This window comes from Diorhabda carinulata, chromosome 2 (genome assembly GCF_026250575.1).
Source record: "Diorhabda carinulata isolate Delta chromosome 2, icDioCari1.1, whole genome shotgun sequence".
Lineage (NCBI taxonomy): Eukaryota > Metazoa > Arthropoda > Insecta > Coleoptera > Chrysomelidae > Diorhabda > Diorhabda carinulata.
Genome location: NC_079461.1, coordinates 1,031,155 through 1,057,035, shown reverse-complemented (window position 1 = coordinate 1,057,035; position 25,881 = coordinate 1,031,155). Strand labels below are relative to the sequence as shown.

The 25,881-nt window shown below is 28.4% G+C and overlaps 2 protein-coding genes across 9 annotated transcripts; one reads left to right on the top strand and one right to left on the bottom strand.

The window, feature by feature from the left end:
* Positions 1–1,025: 1,025 nt before the first annotated feature.
* LOC130904215 (clavesin-2) lies at positions 1,026–17,564 on the bottom strand. Of its 8 annotated transcripts, none has more exons than XM_057816846.1 (7): positions 13,374–17,564; positions 7,399–7,578; positions 7,243–7,337; positions 5,713–5,866; positions 4,591–4,784; positions 2,460–2,721; positions 1,026–2,400 (listed from the first exon to the last, which is right to left on the bottom strand). In XM_057816846.1, exons 1-7 carry the CDS (start codon positions 13,453–13,455, stop codon positions 2,360–2,362), a joined length of 1,008 nt encoding a protein of 335 aa, XP_057672829.1. In that variant the 5' UTR covers positions 13,456–17,564; the 3' UTR covers positions 1,026–2,359. The 8 variants fall into 8 exon arrangements, with proteins under 8 accessions (XP_057672829.1, XP_057672833.1, XP_057672834.1 ...); XM_057816850.1 differs by having other exon boundaries at positions 15,335–16,262; XM_057816851.1 differs by having other exon boundaries at positions 14,598–14,827.
* Positions 17,402–24,737, top strand: LOC130904216 (alpha-tocopherol transfer protein-like). The gene is made up of 7 exons (XM_057816854.1): positions 17,402–17,570; positions 20,645–20,790; positions 21,162–21,256; positions 21,441–21,591; positions 22,262–22,455; positions 23,659–23,837; positions 24,428–24,737. The coding sequence occupies exons 2-7, from the start codon at positions 20,652–20,654 to the stop codon at positions 24,594–24,596; spliced, it is 927 nt and encodes a 308-aa protein (XP_057672837.1). The 5' UTR covers positions 17,402–17,570; positions 20,645–20,651; the 3' UTR covers positions 24,597–24,737.
* The last annotated feature ends 1,144 nt before the right edge of the window (positions 24,738–25,881 follow it).

Here is a 25,881-nt window from a genome sequence, read left to right as displayed (position 1 = left end):
GTTAGAAACTTTGTTTTTTAATAGTTAATACTATTTAAATTTATCAGAAACGAAGAATAAATCTGGCAACATTTTACAACTTTCGTAAAAAACTAATGACATTTACGAATTGAGCAATCTAACAAATTGTCAAAATACCCGTCATGGGGTAAACAAATGATTTTACCGTAAGTTTATGTGAAATTATTTGTTCTATTTTATATCTTATTATTTTCGCTTTTATTGCAAAATCATTTCTTGAAGAGTTTCTACTGAAAGGAGTTTGAAATTTCCTTATGGAAAAATAGCTTTTTATTCTTTTTTTCATAATACAGTGTCTTGTTTAGTGTAGGCAAGCGGTAAATAAAGTATATTGGAAATTTGTGGAAAATGAGTAGGATTGGTGTCCTAAATTTTGTAATTTGCTTAAAGACGTACACTAAACAACTGCAAAAATACTCAGTTTCTGCTATATTAGTTATTACAGATCGAATAAGTAATTTTGAAAAAAAAAACGAGTACATACGAAAAAATTAATTGTTTACTTCAGGACCGCCATTTTGACGTAGATCAGCTGTTTCGTTAGATGGCCTAATTCTAACGTATCTGTTTAACTTTAAAAACATCCATTAAAATAGGCTGAATAACCTACAAGCTGAGGCAATTCTAATTTCAAAAAAGAATGACAATGTAATTGACAATATTGTCATGTTTATCATCAGTGTTGTTGCGTAGTTGGAATAATTTAGGTTATTGAAAAATAATAATGCGTGAAATTATAATTTCACACTTTATAAAACAATCAATTTCATAAAATGAATTAATGCGGAAAATTAATAAGTTATATAAAGGTAATTTTTGTTTCTTAATAATTATTATTGAACTTATGAAAATTACTAGTAAACGTGTGTTTTCACCTATTTTTTTATATTGTTTACAGATATTTTATTCATGTGAACAAAAAAATGACAATTAATTATAATTGATCGGTACTACAAACTTGTTTCAGATTTGAAGGTATGGTTGACTAGGTAATAAAACGCTAATTAATTATCAAATTTTAATGCCAATTTTATATATTTATATAAACAATACTATAATAAAATTTTATTTTACTGTACAAACAATAACAATAGGAGTGATGTAAGCTATCACACAGAATTCTTGGGCAGTAATACTTGAAGAAAAAATGTGTGTAAACCTAATAAATTTCTGATTATTTAATGGAAATTTTACTAAAAACAAAAGCTAACACCACTTCTTTTAATTACCTATAAAAAATTGTATAAAACCTTTCAAAATTCTCTTATAAACACAACAAAAATGTTGAGCACCTAATTATTTCCTCGATTAAAGATTTTCATAGGTTATTGAGCTAAATAGAACCAATAAAATAGTTTTAACGATGAAATATTCAATTAACAATAAATGCAACTTATTCTACAAGTAAAAGGGAAAGGAAAGTTGGAAAATTTCTTGTACTGTATTAGTGGTGTGCTGTAGGTTCTTTCCTCGAAGAAAAATACATAAAACCGGGTTTTTGTCAAGAAAAAAGGGTGCAAAAAGTTAGTATCCTCCAAAATTTTTTACTTTATCAGACTCTAATCACAATCGGACATATTTGAATACCCCAAACATCTGACGTTTACCATGATCTCAAAGTGCGGTTAGGCAGAGATGTTGCACTTCTTTTATTATCCTGCAAGCTCCGCGGCGATAGAAAGATCCTTTACTACCTACAGCTAGGTTCACAATAAGAAAAGAAACCGTTTAACAAATGATAGAATTGGTAAAAACCGTTTCTTTCCAATAACTGGAAGCTTTTATGAAACAATAAAGAAGCAGCACCAAATGAAGATAGAAGTTGTAGGACAACACCAGGATCTGATTCTGGTGCTTGTACTACTGAAAATGTGAGATGATCAGATAAAAAACTGAAGAAATAGATACCAATTTCTAAAATTTTTAGTACCAAAAGCGAAATCGAAAAGTTAATTTCGCTTGTTAAGAGGGCAATGAACATATCTAATACTAATTATTAACCAGGAAAGTCATGAAAAGCTAATAAGAACCGAGCTGAACCGACGCAAGGACTCGGATAATAGAAGAACAAAAAAATTTGTTCAAAAATTGATATAATAAACAGTTTGGAGTATCAGGAACATTTTCCAGTAGGATTTAACTTTCCCTGGGCAAGGGAAAAACTTTTTTTTATCAGGATAAATAGTGTGTTCATTAATTTAAAATTGTATAACATTGAAACAAATATTTAGATCTAACCATATCAAAAACTGGCAACATTTTTACAAAAAAATTTATAACGAATAATCGACAGTAGGTGTTATAGCAAGATGGATGGCTTCTCTTCTTCTATTTCGATTTACAATTCGCCCTTTTTGTTATAACCATATGAATTGATCGCTGAAAGTACAATTAATAATTTTTTTTCTTGATATTAACGATTAAACTGAAGTACTTACCTGTGTATTCTTGATCGCACATAACCAACAGTTCGTACCATTGGTTACCGTTTATTCTTGGTAAATCTAAAGTACCCCCGTAACATTCAGGCAAGCATTTAGGGCTTATGTATTGCTGTAACGATTTGCGATCCGTACCGTGGAAGATGATACGGCTTCTCAATTTTTCCCTAAGGAAAGGTTTGAAAAATGCGAAAACTATTTTGAAAATATAAGGTTGATTCACGATGTGGATATTTTTTAACCTTAAAGGCATGCTGTCCTGTAAAAGAACGTTTAATTAGCATATTTACAAAAAAAACTATTTTTGTTATTGAACTATTGACACAGGAGGCTAGGCCGGATCTGTACGTTTACGAAACCAGACGAAATCGGGAAAGAAAAAGAGAAAGAACGAAATCATCTGCAACAGTGTTGCCAGAACTGAAGTTTTTTTCTTAGATATGAAGAATAGTAAAAAGTATTGAATGTTTTTATTCGAATTTGAAACACATTAAACAGTAATTTTTGTTACAATTACTTGTATAAAACAAAAGGTACTATTGAGATGAAAAAAATTATTTCATTAGCATATTTAAATGGAAGAAAAAATCAATTTATTCTTGATTTTGAACGAGTTTAATAAGAAAAGGCTGGCGCCAAAAAAGACGCAAAGGCACCGCCGGATCTGTACGTTTACGATACCAAACGAAATCGAGAATGGAAGAGAGAAAGAGCGAGGTCATTTGTGACAGTGTTGCCGGAAGTAAAGTTTTTTCTTAGATATGAATAATTTTAAATTAAAAGTAACAATTGAAGAATGTTTTTATTGTATAAAAAAAATATTAAACGCAGTTTTCGCCACGTTATTATCGTAAACATTTTTTTATTTTTATAAAAAAATCTAGTTTTTGAACTGCGTTTTGAATAATGTGAAAGATTTTAGTAAATCAATTAAAAATGGTCGGTAAAAAAGTCTGGCAACACTGAATTATAACGAGAGAAGAGAAATAACGAGGTCATCTGCCACAGTGTTGCCAGATTGAAGTTTTTTAAGCGCATTTGAAGCACTTTTAGCAAATATTTGTATAATACAAAATATTAAACTCAGCTTTCGTCACGTCAATATCGTAAATATGAATATTTCGTTACTTTTATTGAAAAAACTTCCATCACAATCTTTTAATCGACGAAATCCGAATGTTTTGAATGATTTAAAAGATAATCGTGAATCTGTTAAAAGAACAAGTTTGGCAACACTGAATTACAGCGAGAGAAGAGAAAGAACGAGGTCATTTGCCACAGTGTTGCCAGATTGAAGTATTTTATGCGAATTTGAAGCACTTTTAGCAAATATTTGTATAATACAAAATATTAAACTCAGCTTTCGCCACGTTAATATCGTCAATATGGATATTTCGTTACTTTTATTGAAAAACTTCCATCACAGTCTTCTAATCGACGAAATCCTAATGTTTTGAATGATTTAAATGATAATCGTGAATCGGTTAAAAAAACAAGTTTGGCAACACTGAATTACAACGAGATTCGTAAGATTGTGCATAAATTCATTGATCAGTTATTTGTTCGTAATAAATAATAAAATTTCGATATTTATTCATAATGTGTTACAGTGTGACCGTCTTTCGAAGAGATGTGACTAAAATTAGTTAAACGGAATGTGATTAGAATATCTAATGGGTAATAACTGAAACAAAATGAAGCAATTACTTGATAATTGTCATAAAAAAATAATGTAATAATACTTAATTCAAGGAGATTTAATAAATAAAGACGCGTAATGTTATGTGTACAATCCGGTGCATTGCGTGTAAATATTTGAGGTTATGTATTCGAAAAGAGTCAAGATCGAAATAAAAATTCCGTTTAATGATAAAAAACACAAAATATACACTAAGCGATACAAAAAACGGTGAAAAATATGAATATAAAACAATTAATATGAATAAATAAGCTAAGCAACGTTTTGACGTTATTTACAACCTGTTCTTATATCACTTTCGACTGTAAAAAATTCCATTACTTTACGTAATATACTGGTTCATACTGTGTCGCCGAATTATGTAATTATACCATATAGAAATTAGCATATTTTGACTTCATATAATTAATTAAAACGATTTTGTCTTACCTGAAGCCAATCGACGATTCTTTTGGCGAATCCGGGTGTGAATTTAGTCGTTTGTGATAAAGTCAAACCGAGCATATCGAAAATAACAATGGCGCCGCATACTTGTGTTTCCGGTTCCAACATGGCCGCTTCGAGGAACAACACACAACCTTTGTATACTTCGTCTAATGTCACTTCATCCGTTTTCCATTTTTCTATTTGGAAACGATGATAAATTTAACGAAAACATCCAGAAAATAAAAAAAAATTATATGCAGTTTTTTTTAAACTGTTATTTTCACGTTCCCATCTCTATACTTGTCATTATTTCGATACGTATGTTTGTTTTAATACTTATTTAATTAAATATTGTTTAAATTAGAAAAACAACTTTGTTTATTACTTTATTTAATTGAATGCCAATATTTTATCATAGTCGATCGGGGAATGAAAACATTACAAATTAATTACGATGTAAAACAACTAAACATAAATTGATTATTACGTTAAACAAAAAAAAATTAATAAAAAAATAGGGTGCGTCATACAGTCATTGGACACTCGCATTTAGAATCCTACAAAAAGAATAAATTGTTTATTTATATAAATTTGAATATTTTATCATAGATGGCATTACGTCCCTGTTATATTTATTCAACTATCTTTCTCGCTAGACAACCAAAGCGTGACGTCATATCCGTCGATTTGTTACTGCATTTAAAAAGTGTTTAATTCGTTTACTATTGTAAATGTTACTTTGTTTTGTGCGGCAAGGTATTTTTTTTTGGAAAATTTTTAAAGAAAATACGAATCACTAAACGTATACAGGGTGTTCCGCAAAAAATTCGGTAGTGAATAGATGACGTGGAAATAATGTTGTGACATAAAAAAATTTGTCATACGACTCTTCGTTTGAAGTCAGGGGCGGCTCGTGCCCAATGGTCCAGATTCAGGAGATATGTAGATTTGTTTAGGTGCTTTTGGGACCATTTTCGTATAATTAACAAAAAATTGTGCGATAACTATGAAAATAATGAACGATAACATTAATTTTTCATTATAGGTAATACAAAAGTTAAATTTTGAAAATGAAAATTTTCTCAAGTGTTCAATAACTGCACGGTTTACCCCAATTTTACTTACTTCCTAATTCTATAATTAAAATTCTTCTACCGAATTGATCTCTATTCGGTTGTACTGTTAAAATATTTTGTTCGAAAATATTCTTCTCTTTACTGGGCATCAAACCGTCGTAAACATCGGCGTGCGTTACTTTAAATTTATAATATCTTTTAATCTGTAAACAAAAAAAGTTCGCGCGTCACAATTTAGAATCGATTCCAAAAATGTTTTTGTACTAAAATTCCGATTTATTTTTGACCTACCCTCGTATCTTCATCCTAACTTGTTCGTATGTACTTACAGTTCAATTGAATCAGCTGGAACTAGTTCAAAATCCACCAAAGCAAAATTAATTTAAAGCAGTGGAAAATTTTTTAATTTTGTTTTATATTAAAAAAAATGAGTTCATAAAAATATTTTTTTTACGGAAATATAATGACTAATAGCGATGGCAATCACCATTGGTCGACATAGTTATGGAAGTAATTAAAAAAATATGTTTTAATAGTAAACATTCATTATAATAATTATAATTTAATGGGATTTTTTTATTTCAAAATATGTATAACGTGGTTAAATAAACATAGAACAAGAATAATTGTTTTACCAGAAGTTGATGGCAGTTCTACCACACACTTTGCAGTTATATCAAAGTTTTTATACTAATTCCGCTTTTTCTTTAATAATTACGTTTGTAACCATGATAATCACTTTTAACTGCCATATTGAGTTCAATTGTCTATGTTGCCACGTTTAATTCTACTTCAGACATGATCGAAATTAAAAACTTCAAATTACTCTTTGAATTATCAAGTTTATCAAATTTATTCATTAGTATTTTTGTGTTTGAATTCATACAATCATTATTTCAAAAAGTTTTCATACTAATTTTGCTATTTATTTGATAATTACGACTGTAACAATGATAATTACTTTTAGACGATTGCTGTTTAGGTTATAACTGCCATATTGGACTTAACTATATGCTACGTTGCCACGTTTAATTCTACTTCGAAGATGATGGAAATTAAAAATTTTAAATTAAATTCTTTTTTGAACTGTAAAGTATATCAAATTTATTCAAAAGTGGTTTTTTTGGAAGTATACACTGAAAAAAAGTCGTCAATTATAATTTCAAAAAGTTTTCATAATAATTTTGCTTTTTTTTGATAATTACGTTTCCAACAATGATAATCACTTTTAGAGAATACCGTTTAGGTTACAACTGCCATAATGGATTTAACTAAATGCTACGTTGCCACGTTAAATTCTACTTCGGAGACGATGGAAATTAAAAATTTCAAATTAAATTCTTTTTTGAACTGTAAAGTTTATCAAATTTATTCGTAAGTGTTTTTTTTTTGAAAGTATACACTGAAAAAAGGTCGGCAATTATAATTTCAAAAAGTTTTCATAATAATTTTGCTTTTTCTTTGATAATTACGTTTCCAACAATGATAATCACTTTTAGAGAATACTGTTAAGGTTATAACTGCCATATGCTACGTTGCCACGTTTAATTCTACTTAAATTAAATAAAAACATGCTCACCAAATCACGGGCGCTTTCAGGATAGAATTTACATGGTCTCAAAAATCTCACTAACCAAAGGTCGTTATCTAATGGTACTTTAAGGTCTTTTTCCTCTGTAACAAATTTCAAAAATTGAATATATACTTCTAATAATATATTTTTCATTTTAGTTACCTTTTAAAAGATCTCGTAGTGCTGCTATAGCTTCCCTTTTAGTGTCCGGATTTTCATTCAGTTCTTTCCTAGCGATTTCTTGTACTTCCGGTCTTAATTCGTCTATTTCGAATTGCAGCACGTAATCCCCCAATTTTACCGTGGGGAGCTTTTCCATAACGGAAAGCAGACTTGGAGCAACTGTAACGACGAAAAATATTCAAATCAAAAGAATACCGATCGGAAAAATTAGGATATTTGGCAACAATGGCGGTGGTATGTTAACAGCTGCACTGAGTCGTCATATTTGTTGTTAAGATCATTATATTTTTACAGAAATAAAATATTAAAATATTTGTTATTGTGTGCTTACTTCGAACGTTTTAAAAAAAATAGATAAAAAAACTATGACTCAATTACCTTGAAATTCAACTTAACTTTCAAATAGAATTATCTTCAATGTTTTAAATTAAAATGTTAATTTTTTTTAGTTGATAATTCCATTACTAACCAAAATATTGATTTCAATGGTTATCTAATTGTTTATTATGATTATTAAGTGTAAAAATATAAAATTATTTCTCACACAAACATTTCGAAAACCATCTAAATTATTTAAAAGAGATTAAAAAACAAAAAGCAATTCATTTCAAACGGTTATATACATAAAATGATCAATACCTAAAATAAAAATATGAAAAAATTCCAATCCAATCCTGTATATATAATAACCTTAAACAAAATATGAAAAAGATCGAATCCTAACCTAATTCTTTAAAATAATCCTTAACGTATAACTTATAATTCTTCCGAGGAATGTTTTAATATAAATAAATATATCACCTTTGGACATTATGGAAAATCAAGTTATTAATATTTATCAAACAGTTTCTTCACAGTTTTTTATCAATTCGTTGGCCGAAGAATGAATTCAGAACAAGTTCTACTTTCTATGTCTGTATACTAGCGGTACACTGAACAATATTCAGATTATATAAAACTAGCACAACTCACGTTATTGACTGAAAGGCGCGAATACACAAAAATGTGTGAACCTATTGGAGAAAAGTAACATATAAATACAGATGGAAACGGATGCGACGTTGCCACGTCAACTTAAAAACCGTAGAAATTCGATGCTCACTAATTCAATGGGAAAGCTTTTTTTTGAAACGATTAAGTTGTAATCAATTTTGTATTAGTTTACGATTAATAATAAATAATTGCCAAGATACAGAAGAGTAGAAATCGTTTAATTTGTAAAAAAATTGCATAATACAAAGCTTAAGATATACAAGAATCTTTTATATATATAGGGAATTTAAACTGAGGAAGTTAGGCATTAATAATTTTGAGATACGCATATTTGTTTTTAAAAAGCGCAAATAACGAAAAAACTAAAAAACAAAACGCAGAAGAAAATTTTATCAAATCGGGATGTCAGTTGTAGTTATTTGTCGACACGTAATTTGATAAGGAGATTTAAGACTCGTGTGAGATTGATGATAACGAGGAAATGTCCAAAATTACGCATAAAACTTCTCCGATATTATGTACAATATCTTTAAAAATGAAGGAAGTACGATATAGTGTATCAATTTTAGATATGGCAACGCTGTAAGAACTTTTAATGCATTCCTTGGACAAATAATTGTCGAAAAATTAATAAGTGGGAATTTTGTATTTAGTAACTAAATTAAATTGTAAAAGATACCTCAAGGTTTTTGTGACAGAAATTTTTATGTAAAAATTTTTAATAACCGATCATTCGGTTTGCAGGTCGTTGAAAATAATTTATCGTCGAAACAACATAGTTAGTTTAATTGTACGTTATTTTTCTCATATTATAATAATTGTAACTAATCATATCGGTCATTTTTTAGACGTTTTTCTTTTGTAAATGAAAAATATTTTCATCTCGATGATAATACACGTATAAGACGAGTCCATTTCGTGTGCGGCAGGGGTGTACTTTCATGTATCTTCCACGTTTACCGCCAAATGGACGAGTCCATTAATTGGAGGCAACTGCTTTAGTTTAGTCCGCCGAAATCAAAATAATATATAGGGTGATTCATTATAAAAAACATAATTTCAATATCATTCAATTTTCGAGATCTAATTTTCAATAAAAAATAAAATGGTGTACCTAGTGAGGTGTATATTTTATTTAGACCCTAATCCCTTAAACCATCGTGTTATTAGTGCCCTTTCAGAAGTTTAATATATTAAATACTAGTGTAAAATATCAGCTGTGGAGCAGAAAAGTGAAACAAATTAGCAGAACAAAATATGAAAGTTATGTTTGTTGTATTAACGTCCCCGTGTATATTTATGGCTTTCCTCAGGTTTAGAAACACTACCCTATATATTAAAATTGTGAAAATATTGATTATATATAATTTTCAAACAACTTCCGTACTTAAATTATTTTATTTAACAAAGTAGTTATACACCCAGTGTATATCCTTCATTATGACATACATCACCCTGTATAGAGCAAATATTGTCGTCACACTTTGTGGTTATAAAATATATATCCTGCCTAAAATTATTTCTCATCGTAATCCTGTCCTTATTATATTTTTTTTTGTTGCTCGAGCCCTCATTTGATTATTTTTTTTAATCTACCAGTTTTTTTTTCATTCCTTGAATGATTTCGTATGTGTTAAAAACAGGAGATTGGCTAATGAATACTAGTTTAAGCACATGTCGTTTTTTTTTATAATCAAGGTAATATTAGCATTTTAAATTGAATTTTTATTTATGAACAAACCTAACAAATAAATCGCAAGATAAAATTTATTTCATTAAAACTAACATTGAAAATTAAACAAGAGAAAAGAGAATTATAATCTGACAACAATGTAAATAATATTGGCCATTTTGCAACTCGAAATAGATATAAATCATGCCAGCCGTTACATACTTTAAATTCACTTTGTATACTTATGTATATTGCGTTACAAAATATGTTAAAACAGTTTAATGCACTTGAAAATTTTCAATGAAACTTCATAATAATATTTCAAGTTTAATATTTTCGTTTCCTTTTGGTTTATTTATCAATATAACGTGTTAGTTAACATAACCTTGACCTTTAGTCAAATGGGTGTTTAATCGAACTCTAATTTTTCCAAATGACAAAAATAATAATTATCGACTGAAAATTAGTGCCAATTACTGTTGGAAAATTATGATGTCATTGTATATAGATTAACATTACTACATTACAGGTGAAATGTGAATTAAATACTAAATTAAATTTTGCCTAAAAAAGTCTGACGTAAACAAATAAAAAACGAATTCTGGGTAATAGTCTTAACGCTGATTCTTTCCTAACACGTGACTAGAATCACGATATTATATAAGACGTACTGTGTTGTTACTATCTTTTTCTAATCACAAATAAAAATAAAATGCATACAACAGTGTATAAGAAAGAGTCGTGGCGCTTTGTAGCAATTGGGAAGATTTTAAAAATAACATCAGAAATTATTAGAATAGTATAGATAGTAAATTAAAAAAGAAAATACTTCGTAAGTAGTTGAGATTTTAAGTACAGTATATCTCTCAGCTACAAAGTCTAGTAAATTATTAAATTTTTCAACCCAGCACATACAGAATTGAAAAATAGATACACTATTAGTTTGATGTTGATATATTTTGTGGTTATGTGGATTTTTCTTAAGCGAATCGTATAAACTTATAATAAACATTTTTTAGAGATTTTAATCTACTGTACTTTCGGATAAAACATAATAATAATTTTAAAAATCCCGACGTTAGGAATATTAGTCATAACGTTAATATCTACTGTCATTTTGATTCGATTCAAATGTAAATTGATGACGTATCGATCACGTGACGGCGTTTTTGGTATACAACAAATCTATTCAAATATAAATAAACATTTGAAAATGAAAATGTATAAACCCACTTCATCTAATTAGACAAAACTCACGTAGAATGTACTCAATATTGCATATTGTAGAAAATGACGAATCCTTTTTCATTTATTCACATGACCTTGACCTTCTTTTCAACTTTGCTAGTGCAATCTACTTCAAACGTGATTTGTATCAAAACATATTATTATTTTTATTAGACGGTCATTGGCTCGGTAATGTTAAGATGGATATGTCCATGATAAATATCCATAATCATATTTCTTATTTTGAATTTAGTCGCCCTTTGCAAATTTATTAAAATTAAAAGGCAACTGATAGATTGGTATAATAGGAGGCAACACTGTTTTAAGTAATCACTACATCCAACGACATTTTCAAGGATAATATTTCCGGTCTTATTTTTCTTCATATTCCCACTACTGATAATCATCAATTTAGATAAAACATTTGACAATAATGTAAAATAATTCTAATCATAAATTCTTTCAATTATATGTGATAGAAAATGGATTCAATTTAATTGAAAATAACATGTAAGTGAGAATTCCGGATTGCAATAATGCCAATCGAATATATTTGACGTAACTGTCAGAATGACGTAAGTCATTAGTATAATAATCTACTTTTAATGTATTTTTACAAAACATAATAAAAAAACACTTCTTATACTTAGTTACGTATATATATTTTTATAATTAAGGCTATTCTGTTAGCATTGACAACACTGTTTGTTCACCAACATCCAGCTCGACTCGGTCAATTCTACGCCGAAATAATTTGACATAAAGCGCATTTTTAAGTTCGTAATAAAAGGAGATAGATAAAATAAGATTTAAGCAAGACGTAAACCTGTATCACGAAAAATAATTACAGGAAATTAGTTGTAGTTTTGATTGTCCAAGGTTATCGTTTACGTACTTCGTTATGAGAAAAAATATTATTTATAATATATGCAGTATGATTCATTAAATATGTTCAATGAATTTAGGTAGTTTTATGTTTTTTGATTGTAGAATAGAGGGCGCTATTGAATCAAATAGGTTGAACCCTAAGTTTTTATTAATTTAAAAAACGATTTATAGAGAAAAATGAAACTTTTGTAGTTAGTGACAAACAATATAATTTTTAATGATATTATACCGAGAGGCTGATACATAATTAGTTTTTTTTACGGAATGATGATGCAGAATAAAGAACAAGGTTCAATGTCGTTAATGACTCCCAATCGATTACTAAAAAACCTGTAGTTTCGAAACGAGGACAAGCTGAGATGAAAGATCAATTTTTAATTTTCAATTATTATATTTTTACGCAATATTAACATATACTTAGCTTAGTAAAAGTATTACAGAAACTTTAAATCGTGCATCTAGGTTAAAAAAATTAATTTCAAGTTTATTAATTCACAGCTAGAGGGCGTAGTTGAATATTCGGATCAGTTGCCTTATAACTTTAGAAATAACAGGTAGGGGTGACTGGGAAAGTTGATGCAATGCAAAGTTAATGACTTTGATACAACTGTCAGTATAAATGTTCAACTGTCAATTTTATTCATATAACTTACATTTTACAATCGATTCAATTGTGTGTAAGTTAGGAATCTATTAAGTCTTAATTAAAATCGGATAATCGATTATCTTACTTCTTCACATTTAGAAAATTTAGTGGAATTCATCTTTGAAAAAGTGATATCTAGGATGTAAATTATTAGACGGTTCTAAAACCGAGCCTGTTAATTTTCTTCATATTGTGATGGAACGAATACGATCGGGTTTACTTGATGTTATTTTATGATAACTGACATGCTCCTCCTTTCATGGCTAGACGACTACTGACGAATCATGATTCAAATCGCGTAGACGATACGGATGCACCAACTTAACGCATGCGTATTCATAAATTTATAAAACGAACAATTTAATTGACTATTTAATGATTTAATTAAAGAAAAATTTTTTTTACTGAAGTAGGTGACAAACATAATTTGATTAATAGTATAAATGATTAATTGATATAATGAAACCTATTTAAAAAAAACATCATGTCATTTCTTATTATAAATTTGTTAACAAATGGATAACTTACGAGATTCTGGTATATCCCTTGAGCCCAATTCAATGGGCATGATATACTCAATTTTCTTTTTTTCTTTTTCAGATCGAAACATTTCGAAAAATATATTAATTTTTAACCTTAAAAACACTGTCACAATGAGAAGCTATTATCTGTTGAATAACGTGTACAACAGTACAAATCCATTTCGATACCCTTTTAAATACTATTGTATGCAAATCATTTCAATCGACGTTCAAAAAGGATTCCGTATGTTAAATTCATTGTCAAAATAATTGTAGTCAAAATTAATGAAGACACAATATTATTATTAACAAATTAACTTCAGATTTATTGTATTAACCTTGATTAAGGTTAAAGATTTAACTAAAACGTTTAAATGTTACATCCTGAAGCGTACGAAAGTAATGGATCTTTTCTCAAAGTCTACGCCATTGGTTGTAATTTTCGTTTTAGAATAATTTTTTGATTACCCAATACTTTCCATGTAAAAAATTATTCCGATAAATAATCTTCTGACATTATGATCCGGTTAACTCGATTTCCGATAACTGTCATTCGGAAACCGAAGTAGCCGAAGTTGTAAATACAAACAAATTTTTTGGAAATATCAAGTTATATTTTCTTTAAAAAAGAATACTAATCATTATAACATTGGAATCTATTATACATATAATTGAATTAAGACATAAAAACACCCATAAACGGTTAAATAAAGCATGAAACTGAGTGATTAGTATTTGTAATCAGTTGATCTACTTGATTTAGATCGTTATTTCCGGAAAGAAGAACGAAATATGGCCGATCAGAAGCACCGCCCTAAAAACGCGCGTATTTTACAATATTGTACAGGGTCGTATTGAGGTAAAGATAAAGTTTAAGAGAATATTTTTAAACTCATGAAAAATTGATTTCTCTGGAAAATAATAAACGGAGATTTTTTGAAATAGTGAGAAAATATATAGATGGAGACGAATTTTAAAATACTTCCCAGGTTATAAATTTTTTATCGTTCTCCTTTCAAGAATTTGATTAAACTTTTTATTCCTAAGGTGTTGTAGGTTAAAGTTTTCGTAAAACAAGGAATAATGACCCTATATAATTATTAATTTTATTAAATTTGTTAAAAAAGGTTAGATATAATACCCAATTATAACTAAACATATAACCTTGCAGAGAATTTATATCAACAATTAATATGAATAATGAAAATAATTTATGCAAAATAAAACTCACGTTCAGGGGCCATCGGTACATAAATAATTTCAGCCATATTTACAACTATGATCGTTTAACTTCGAAATAGTAATATCATACTAAAACTGATATTATTATAAATATTTTATAACATTAAAATCGTCCACTTGAACGATTCGTTTATCAGACAGATTTCTGTTATCACGAAAACGAGAAATGAATTTTAAAATTATACAGTGTGTTTTCCAGCACAAAAATATTCTTGTAATGTTTGTATTTAATCTAATATCAGTATGAGAAGTTGGTAAATTCAACTTATGTAACCTCTGTAATCAATTAACTAAAAAATAAATATCATATCGTAATTATTTAGATACAAATGTTTCGGGTATAGTACAGTGTAGTTATTGGTTTGCATATGAAATTTTTTCTTTATCCCAAAGTTGTTTCACAAGCACTAAATATTGTCTCACCCTCGTATACTGCTTAAATTATTTTTTAGTAATAAAATCGTGTATTCAAAATTAAATTTAAAACCGATTGAGTTTTGGAAACTACAGAAAAAATATTTTCATATAAAAAACTGTTTTATTGTACCAACTGTGGACATACTGTATAAATCTATTCATAAATTTATCGAATTTACTACTTCTTAGTTAACCTCAACGACGAAATAATTTTTTTTTATTCTTATAGTTCTTTTAATATTTTTATTACAACAAAGAATTTTTTTTGGTATTTGAATTTATTCAGAAATAAAAAAGATAAAAACTTACGTTCAGGTAGGAGTTTCTTATAACCAATTTCAGCAGACATGTTTATTTAAGCAGATGTGATCACTATATGTTTTCGAAGCAAAACCACAAATAACGAACGATAAAAATTTCAAGAATATTTAATATTTTTTTTTTCATTAAGGAGGGAACTTTGCATTTAAATACGTCAACGTTATTGATCAACTTAATGGATGTTAACAATAATTAAAATAACACTATTTTTGTCGATATTCAGTTTATTATATATATACCTAACTGGTTTTCGGTTTGTTATTTTTGTTATTCACGTTTTTCATATCAATACGTGTACCATGTCTACATTGAGTTCGATCGAAATATTACTTTCTCTGCTGAACACTGCAAAGGTAATGGTGTTCGATTCCAAGTATTTCGCAATCATTTTTGTGAAAAAAAAATTGCTTTTATCAATTATGAAAACTAAAGAGAAAGTCATCGCGGTTTATGTTGACTGTATAACGTTTTTAAACCGAAATCTGTTATTGAATAATAATTATTCGTCATTTTAATACAATTACCACAAACTTTATCTGATTTGATATAATTTGTTTCATATAAACAAGAAATGTAATTGTTATATATCTTTAACTTAAGACCTAAGAAATGTATATTATGCAAACATTTTTACATGTATGTATGTTGGGTTGCCTATACAAAATAATCGAAACTGTAGCGGGTATTTAACTGGGAATGGCCTTCGTCATATCTCTTCTATCGTCGCGAAACAAAGTTTTTCTGTCACTGGAGGAAAGCTCGCGATATTTAACAACATTTTTTTACAGTTTTTTTTTATTTTGACTCAATTTTACACTCACAAACTAAATATATTTCACTGTAACAAACTATTATAATAACTGATGCCCTTACAGACTGATTGTTATTCATATACATAAAGAAAACATCTCTGAATAATATACTAAGTGTATGTGTAGCATACTCGAAGTTGATTGGCTGTTTTAAAAAATCAAATGAGCGACTATTCATTTCAAATAAAATGTTAACGTTTTTTTTTAGCAACTTTTAAGTATAAATACAAGTGAAATAAAAATCAATAAATTTTAATCTCAATATGACTAGTTTGGTAGACGCGAGAGCCTTTTTAAACGGCACTTTATATACATTAAACGTCTAAAATAAAAGTCTACCTTTCAAAATAAGAGTGGGAACTTCGTTATGAATAAAAAAGCCTGTGAATCCGGTTCTGCCTAACTGATTTTTATAAATTTAATGTTTTTTGAAAGAGATTTTGTCAACCAATACAAAATATATAAAATTTAAGTAAAGTAATTATCAACTTGGTTGCTAGAGGGCGTTGTTTCATATATTTTAGATATTGTGATTTCTTTTACCGAATTTAACTTAAATTAGCGAAAATCTCATGTAGATATATCTTAAAAAATGTGTAAGCGACGATAATTTTTCTTCAAATATCTATTAGACTGGTTCACCAAAACGGAAATTCACATTTACATCGTATACTAATGTAATAATAATTGTGTATCGAACCAAAAATTATTTCCTTAATGCGGTCCTGTTACCAGCCGTTTATAAGTCTGATCACGTGCAATATGCGTGAATATATTCTTACTATATTTCTTGGATAAATAGAGTATACCTAGTTGCCCACCCGGTATAAAATTTTAATAATGCATAGTAGCATCAACATTATTTTCATAGTTTTAATAAAATAATGAATTCAATAGGTAATCATACATTTTATATTAACGTAATCCAATTTGACACAATTTTCGTTTAGTGTGTTGCCTACCAACTAAATACAAATATTTCTATTAAACATGTTAGACATTATTACGTTTTTGTAGATATAGACAAAATCTTTTATCAAAAATTTAAACAGAATTCATAAAATACAGTAAAAAGCATCATCAAATGAAACGAAACTTTGAAAAAACTATATGTATTTACCAAGTACGAAATCTAATATGGTTGCCCATAATGACAGGATTATATTTAACGTTTTATTAGATAATAAAAAATACATGTCTGTTATTTAATTATACGTTATTAGTGCTAAAACGAAGAATCGGTAGTGTTGGAGTAACGATGGGAGAGTATTTCTGAAAGGTAAAACTAGAAAGCCATGAACTATGTGTATTCGTTGTTTTACCGTTCATCGTGGCGCTGCGGCTGGCCTGGTGTACGTAAGATAATTATTAAACTCTTTGTAGCAAGTACCACTTTGCATATAGTTAGACAGGTGAGGATAAATTCTTATCTTGCATTTTATTTTTAATGTATTATTTAATTGATTTGTTTGAGATAAAAATTAGACGAGATATTTTTATTTTTTTGAGAGGGATCTAGTTGTTGACCCGAATTTAGCTTTTATTTGACAAACACTTCGCGAGTTTAGTAATTGTAAAAAAACAATGAAAATTTTTAATATATGTTAATTTTAGTAGATTTATACTAGATTGATAAGGTTTTTATTGAGATTATAGAATTTAAACGTTATTAATAATTTTTTTTATACAAAAACAAATGAGACTTAAGAATTATTTAGTTTTGTAATTAATTCGAGGTCACGACGTGACGTTAAGCCCCTTTTGAAAATGATACTTGGCTGTAATTTTGCTCTTATCTATCAATATAATTGATTTTTGAATTAAGAAATATTTTTTTCTATATTTTCTGATATAATAAACTTACTAATAATATTAATTTTTCACTTATTAGGCTGTAAAGTTAATTTTCTTTTTTTCTTATGATTCATGTCTCCTTTTACGACGCCTTGTATCTCAGAAACGCTTCATTTATTGTTTTTTCCTTATAACCACATTTTTCAATATTAATTTGGGCTTAATATTCCCATGAATTTGGTTTAGACATTTTTTAAATAGATTTTTATTTTTCGAAATCAATGGCAAAAAATTATATCATCCCGGAACCTCTTTTATAATAGGTCATTTCGGGATGACGTCACAACCGGCTGTCATATTATTGTCTTACGTGAGAAATTTTGTGTTTATTCACATTAAAATTATTATTACTATTGGTTTTATTTCTATTGTTTCGGTAAAAGATATTCATGTCACTCAAATAAGTGGCTTCAAATAATCTATTCTTTATATACAAATAAAATAAAATCTTCACCACGACAATATGGCCGACGTTTAAAATCACGTTACTCGAAATGATCTATTGCTACACCTCGTATTCATTCTTCTATATTAGGGTATATTGAATTTTCTAAATTATGATATAATAGAAATAATCAACTGGAGAAATATGTTAATTGGAATCTGAATACCTTTAACGAAAATATGGATGTTTTTGTTTTATAATACACATTGTGTATCCCAATCTATTATATATTTAAATACATCAGTAACTTAACATAACCTTATTAACGGCCATTTTGACAAGCGGCAAAAAAGCCTGTATCTTCTCGTACAATAAAGAATTTTTTTCTGGGAGCATAAGAAAGCGATTTTTTATAATAGAAAGAAATAATATTATAAAAATAATTGTTCTTCTAGGTTATAGGTTTAAAAATGTGGATATAAACTAATCCAACATAAGATTTATGTCTTTTGAAAACGAGTTAAAACTAATGTTTTTTTTTGTTGGGTATTTCAAGTTGATTCTTGTGTTTTTAACTGACACTGTTCTTTGAAAGATCGCAGGTTTTTTTGTTGCTATTTGTGATTGAATATACTTCATTTCATTTGTTTTTATAGTTCCCAGAATAACATAATCATATAAATTAGCACAGGGCCGTACTTAAACGCTGTAAGATTTGGAAATTTATTAAAATAGAATTATAATTTTGAATTTTTGTCGTTATGAGGTTTTTCTTTACATATTTTATAACAAAATAATCAGTAATTACTTGAACTTATAACGAATAATAAACAATTGACAAAAAAAATTGATTGATATTTTAGAATTAATCAAGAACCAAGGACACGCTTTAGAAATCGTGTTTTTTTCCATTTATATATTTTTTTTATCACACTTTCCAAAGTTCAACGATTAAAAGATATTTCAATATTTATTTAACATCATAATTATGGTTTTATTATCTTTAAATATCGATATCAGACAATTTCAAAGAAGTTGTATAAGTATGTTATACTGATGAGGCCAAAAAACTAGAAACTGTTATTCAATCTTGGAATGTTTACGTAATATTCCAAGTACGAGGTCCCAGAAGTACCTGACCCAATAAAATAGCCATTAACTACCAACATTGTTGGAAAATCTTTCATTAACAGGCCATTTCTTCAAGTCTGGGTACAAAAAATAATCCGAGGTGGCTAAATCTGGCGAGTAGGGTGCATGGGGTAGCAATTCAAACTTTAATTCTTCAAGTTTAGCCATTGTAGTAACGTTTGTGTCAGCTGGTGCACTGTTTTGATGAAACCACACTTTCTTCTTAGCCAATTGCGTCCGTTTGTGCTTGATATCTTCGCTCAAACGTTGCAATAAGTTCGTTTTTCTACTTTCACGTGAAAACAAAACTCTATTCAGTGGAAAAACTTGATTTTTATTGATGTAATCTGTTTTATAGCGATTCTTGGTCCTTCTACTATAGCCGCCATATTGAATTGAACAATTCGATTTAATTTATCACTAACTAGTGATTGATAATACGACAAAATGATAAATAAATCCCCTGACCAATTCACTGGGCCACGAAATTTCAAAGTATAAATAAGCCGACAGATTACACTGAGAAAAAACAACAAAAAACAAATTTTCAGTGTAAAATACCAATATCCAGCTGTCTTTTATACTTAAAAATTCTCCTAAATCATATACGAAATTATTATTACATTTTTTTTCTTAGTGTAACGATTTGAGCTTGTTTTCTCAGTGTATTCTGTTATGCAATTTCAAAACTCATTCAAACAACACGTTTTTCAAGCGTAGGTCTAAGTAGAAGTTTTAACTTCGTCCTATTTACCAAAAACGAGTTTGGTATTAATAAAATGGTTTTTTAATATTAGCAAAAAAATATTTTCCCTTGTAGCGTAAAATATTTTCAAATATTAAAATGTTATAAAATGTCATAACCTATATCAGCGTTTCATAGATGTCAGTATATCATGAATTATAAACCTACGGTCATAATAAACCCCAGTTCAAGGTTATAAAATTCCAACTTAATAATTTTTAAAAACCTTTGCACATTTTAATCAATTTGATTGATGATAAATTGTTGATTTTAATCGTTTTTAAATGGTGATCACCTTCGTGTGTTAATTGTTTTTTTTTTATTTGAGTTAAAAGTATGAATCATAAAATAACCGAACTGCTGATATTTAGGAACAAAATGTCGGATGTGGACATCCTCCCCGACTTGGATTTGGGAGAACCCCCCCAAGAGCTCTTGGATTGGGCAAAAGAGAATATAAACGAAGATCCTGACACTAGAGATCAAATATTAGAAAATTTCAGAGATCTGATTTTCGGTAAGATTCGTTTCAACTTTTTCATATCGCCTCGTATACGAAAAATTAGTTTGTTACAAAACTTCTCATTATTATTTTTGATATTTCGATATATTCACTAGACCCTGTATATATCTCGTAAACAAGTAGGCGGTTCATCAACACATCGTAACACTTTTCGGTGTAACATCCATATTGTTGAAAATAATGTTTCCTACTTTATCTTCCTAACAACTTTCTGGTTATTTCCGGTTTTTAAACTTGTTATTTCAATTTTACAGTTTCCCTATTTGTGTCGTTGATATTTCTAAATAATAAACAATGCGTTTTATGAATCAGTAAAATCATAAGAGTGGAACAATGTTATTTATTATAAATCCGTTGTTTCATAGAGAAAGGAGAATGTACACCACATAGGACGGACGATAGTTTTTTATTACGTTTTTTGAGGGCACGGAATTTCGTTATAGAGAGAGCACACAGACTGGTGAGTTCGTTTTTTTCGGTGTTGCCGCCTTTTGTACATAACCTCAAAAATGCCGTTAATTTGAACCAATTTAAAGTGAATTCGCATTGAGTAGAATATAATTTTTTTAAAAAATCTTTCATCTGCGATATATTAAAATTTTATATAAACAAAATCGTCTCAAAATGTTGACCTTTTGTTTTAGTTAGTTAATTATTACGAGTTCAAAGAAAATAACCCAGAATTCTATGAGGGTGTAAATTTAAGACATTTAATAAAAATAGGGGAAGAATCTATAATTATCGTACCGCCCTATAGGGAACAAACCGGAAGAAGAATTTTACTTTACAGAATAGGTGAGGTTGACTTGGATGCAGGGTTACGAGGGCTGATCTCTTTGTACCACTCATGAATGATTCAACAATTAAAAATTTATCATTAGGGGCTAAACCCGAATATTGAAATTTACGGCTTATACTGTAGACATGTCAACTTGTCAATTTCTGATGCAACTATACATAATATAGTCCAGGGAAATTATGAAAACCACACGATTCTGTTTGTTGCAAACTAAAGAAGAAGAGTTGTAGTTTGATATACAGGATATCGACAAAATTTTCAAAATATTTTTTTTTTCAATATTTATTCAATTTAACTACAACTAATCAGATCCTGACAGAACACCATAAGTAAATTTTTGTTGAGAAGCGATTTATTAAGTTCCTTAATCCAATCAGTCACTGTACTATAATTTTTTTTTAAATTAATTAAAGATTCCAGAAAAATGATTGTAGGTCTATATACTTTCAATTACAGTCAAAAAATATGAGGTAAACATTTCGACCTCCTTCCCGGACTAATTAATTTATTAGTTCATAAATACATTAAGGACAGAACAAAAGAATCAGCCCTCGTATACAACATCATAAAGTATTCGTGGATTCATGGTCTATTTCAATTTTTAAAGACCTTTATCTCCACTAATACTTTAATATTCCATTTTTTTTATTTTATTATTATAATTAGGTAACTGGAATCCGGATAAAATCAGTTTGGTAGATTTATTTCAAGCCACCATGATAGTCCTCGAACTGGCTATATTAGAAGCAAGAGCACAAATATTGGGTGGAATAGCTTTTTTTGATTTAGGGGGATTGACAATGCAACAAGCTTGGTATATGACGCCTTCCATTGCCCATAAAATTGTGCAAATCATGGTGGTAAGTGATTATTGATTACCCATAATAAATGCCATTTTACTTCATACATTAAAGTGTTATAAAATAATTAATTCTGGTTTGTACTCACCCTGTAACAATACAATCACATTCACTTAATTTTATATTCATAATTGAGATTATTTTTAATAAAAGAACAATACATTATTAACTAAAACCGAATTTTTTTGGTAGTAATTTAACGATAACAATCTTTGATCAAATTTCCACCCATACTTAAAGAAAACAAAGAACTTGAAGTTAAAAAACGCCGATTCTTCTTTTTTTCAAGGTCTTATACTTCTTCGCTAACGTAACCACTGTTAACTTTTTCAACAGAATTTTATTTTGCATTCATAATTATCGTGAATATATACAAATAAAATAAAATTTATAAGATATAAAACTTTCTCGAATAATTAAGTAATAAAAAAAACGTCGGGTGCATTAATATAGGAAGCGATATCCAGACGAGAAATTAGAACAATCGATAGTCAATGTTAATGAATGTTTGTGGCTACGGATGGGTAATTAGGAGCGGTGTTGCCGGCTGATATATTTTTCCGCGTTATTTGTTAAAGTGATAATTATTATGTATTGATTTAGACAATATGAAAATCAACAAAAAAAGTATAAAGTAGACCCTATAAACTTGATTTTTTAAAATTATTAATACATTTACGTCGTTTATAGTACGCGTATCGACTTTTATTTATTATTTCGGGTTTCAAGTTCAAGTATTTTTGATAAAACCGACAACATTGTATATTTTATTCAATAGAGAAATGTTCAATTATTTATTATCACTAGGAATTCAAGTAAAAGTGGTACATTAGAGAACACCTTAATGCTTTTAACTTGGCTATATATAATACAAATGCAATAGGAAAGTCAGTAAAAAATTTTCTAGATCGTAAATCATGTCTTCGGGAAACAGATACACTTGCATAGTTGCCACATTTAATATTTTTATTGATATAGACGTACCGAGGGAGAATTTTCTATTGTATAGTATTCTAAATATCAAAAACATTTGGCAACTGTGTATTGTAAAACTTTCGAGCTGGATAAAACGAGTATTAGGAAAAACTGTGGGTAAAATGAATTTTCAGGAAAGTTAACTTATTAAAAAAGAAGAAAGTTTTGTTTAAATAAATAAATTGTTTTCGATTTTTTTTAATAAATTCTCTATAACGTTATTTTTAGACTTCTTTTCCTATGAAACTTCACGCTATACACATCGTTCACCAATCTTGGATATTCGATATAATTTACAATATTTTCAAGCCGTTTTTAGACGATCGTATGAAAGAAAGAATTTTTTTTCATGGAGATGATATGGAAAGTCTTCATCAACATATCGACCCTAAACATTTACCTGAAAGGTAACTTTTCATTTTCGTAGAATATCCATTAATTCGATTCTTATTACTACCCTACCTCGCCCTGCATCTTGTCCCTTCCGGAACCCACTAAATTCAAACCAAAATCAAAGTACATCAATATTATAAATATATAATAAAAATAGCTATTCAAAAAACCTAATTTATATTTTTCTCAAATTCAGTGAGAAAACATCCCAATTGGCATCACTGTTGAACACTGTCATCACAGAGATATTATAGATTGAGTAGACATGCGTAGAGGTGGAGTGTGTCGCGAGTGAAAAGAATCACTTATATATTTCTATCTCTTTCTTTCAGACAGTAATACATAAATCATTCTCTTTCTAAATATTGAACACTCCCATTTGCAAGCGTACCTATACATGCCTACTCTGTTCGTAATATTTATCTATGCTCATATGCTCAAGATATATTTTTCTAACGTCTTATTCTTTTTACTTTTATTTCATTATTGTACTTCATTGGCATCGTAAAACATTTACGTTTCTTTAATTTTTTTATTCTTATCTATTACATCACCAATAGTTCTAGAAAGTCGTACTTACATGAGACTCATTTGATTTGTTCAGGTACGGGGGTATTCACCCCGATTACAATTATAGCGATTGGATAGAAAATTTCCAAAAAAGTGAAAAGATCAGATGGGAGTTGGAAACTTTGGGATACAAAGACATCGAGGAAGAAGAAGAAAAAACCGATTTAGAAGTAGGCAACAACTTAAAAAACGAAATCAATTAATTTTTATTAAAGATATTCATTATTTTTAAATACATTATTTAAATTTAGTTCCAACAATCCAACAATAATAATCTGAAGATGACCTGAGGTGTTTGAATTGAAGTTTTTGTAAAATGTAATCAAATATAAGCTTTTTTTGAACACGTGTTTTTTTATAATACTTGTCTACATACACCCTATATCAAATTTTCTTATCTTTATAACATTAAATTCAATAAGGGACATTCTCATCTTCAAATTAATTTGAGATAGTTTGAAATTGATATGAAATCTCAATCAAAATGTTTTGGCTACACTGTACTTGAAAAAATATTCATTATACCAGTGGCGTAGCGTGTGTCAACTGGAAATTCACACCCTACTTATTAGTGCAACGTAATTCACATTGTAAAACATATGTTGATACTGACGTCATCAATATTTTTACACTGGTTGACATGATAAAATTTTTCATATTAACTTTTACGGAACATGTACAAAAGACATTTGTTTTTTCATTATGGTGAAAATAAATTGCAACACAATAAATTTCCGTATAAAGTAACTTTACATGAATGAATCACCACACAATATCTGTCTATCTGCGTTCTCTAACCTCAATTTGCACACGGGCGAAATTAATAACTTTTAAATGAACAAAAATCGACAGAAAAAATTGCTACACATAAAGTATCGTGGAACAAATCACAAATCAATTTTTATGAAGGACACTTGCCCATTATGTTTTATTTCAAATTGATTATGTTACTTGTGAAACCCTTTCGAACTACGCCACTGCCTTATACATATGCCGTCGAAACTATTAAGTAAGTATTGTTAAATATTTAAGAAAATATTGAGTAAGTATTATTGAATATTTATTAAGAATAAATCGAATCTTTATATAAAGATATTTCATAATAAGCCTAACCTCTAAAAAAACATAATATAAATAGAAATTTCGAAAAATTATTATGCCAGCATCAGCACTTGCATGCTAAAATTTGAATTTAATTTTATCGAAAACTTATCATTTTGCATTCGAAAATAAAAAAAACACTTTTTCATTTTGCTATGGTTGTCATGAACAATAAATTTCCCTCCATTTTCAAAGTATTAAACTGTTATATTTACGTACATATTTATGTCTTGCAAGTTAAGATCCTAGTTATGAAGTCACTTTTCGTCAAAGGTTTTTTGTTAGAAATATCAATTAATAATAAAATATCAATTAATAATAAAATATCGAACTAATAAACTCGTCATTATTTAAAACATTGTCTCATATTGACTGGGTTGATATATT

Bases quoted from the DNA above. Each gene is read 5' to 3' on its own strand.
- LOC130904215 (XM_057816845.1), bottom strand. From the start codon at position 13,455: ATGTTTCGATCTGAAAAAGAAAAAAAGAAAATTGAGTATATCATGCCC. The intron at 7,338-7,398 runs GTAACTAAAATG...AATTTGTTACAG, and splicing joins ACTACGAGATCTTTTAAAAG to AGGAAAAAGACCTTAAAGTA. The intron at 2,722-4,590 runs GTAAGACAAAAT...GTTCTTTTACAG, and splicing joins GAATCGTCGATTGGCTTCAG to GACAGCATGCCTTTAAGGTT.
- LOC130904216 (XM_057816854.1), top strand. From the start codon at position 20,652: ATGTCGGATGTGGACATCCTCCCCGACTTGGATTTGGGAGAACCCCCC. The intron at 21,257-21,440 runs GTGAGTTCGTTT...CTTTTGTTTTAG, and splicing joins TAGAGAGAGCACACAGACTG to TTAGTTAATTATTACGAGTT. The intron at 22,456-23,658 runs GTAAGTGATTAT...CGTTATTTTTAG, and splicing joins AAATTGTGCAAATCATGGTG to ACTTCTTTTCCTATGAAACT.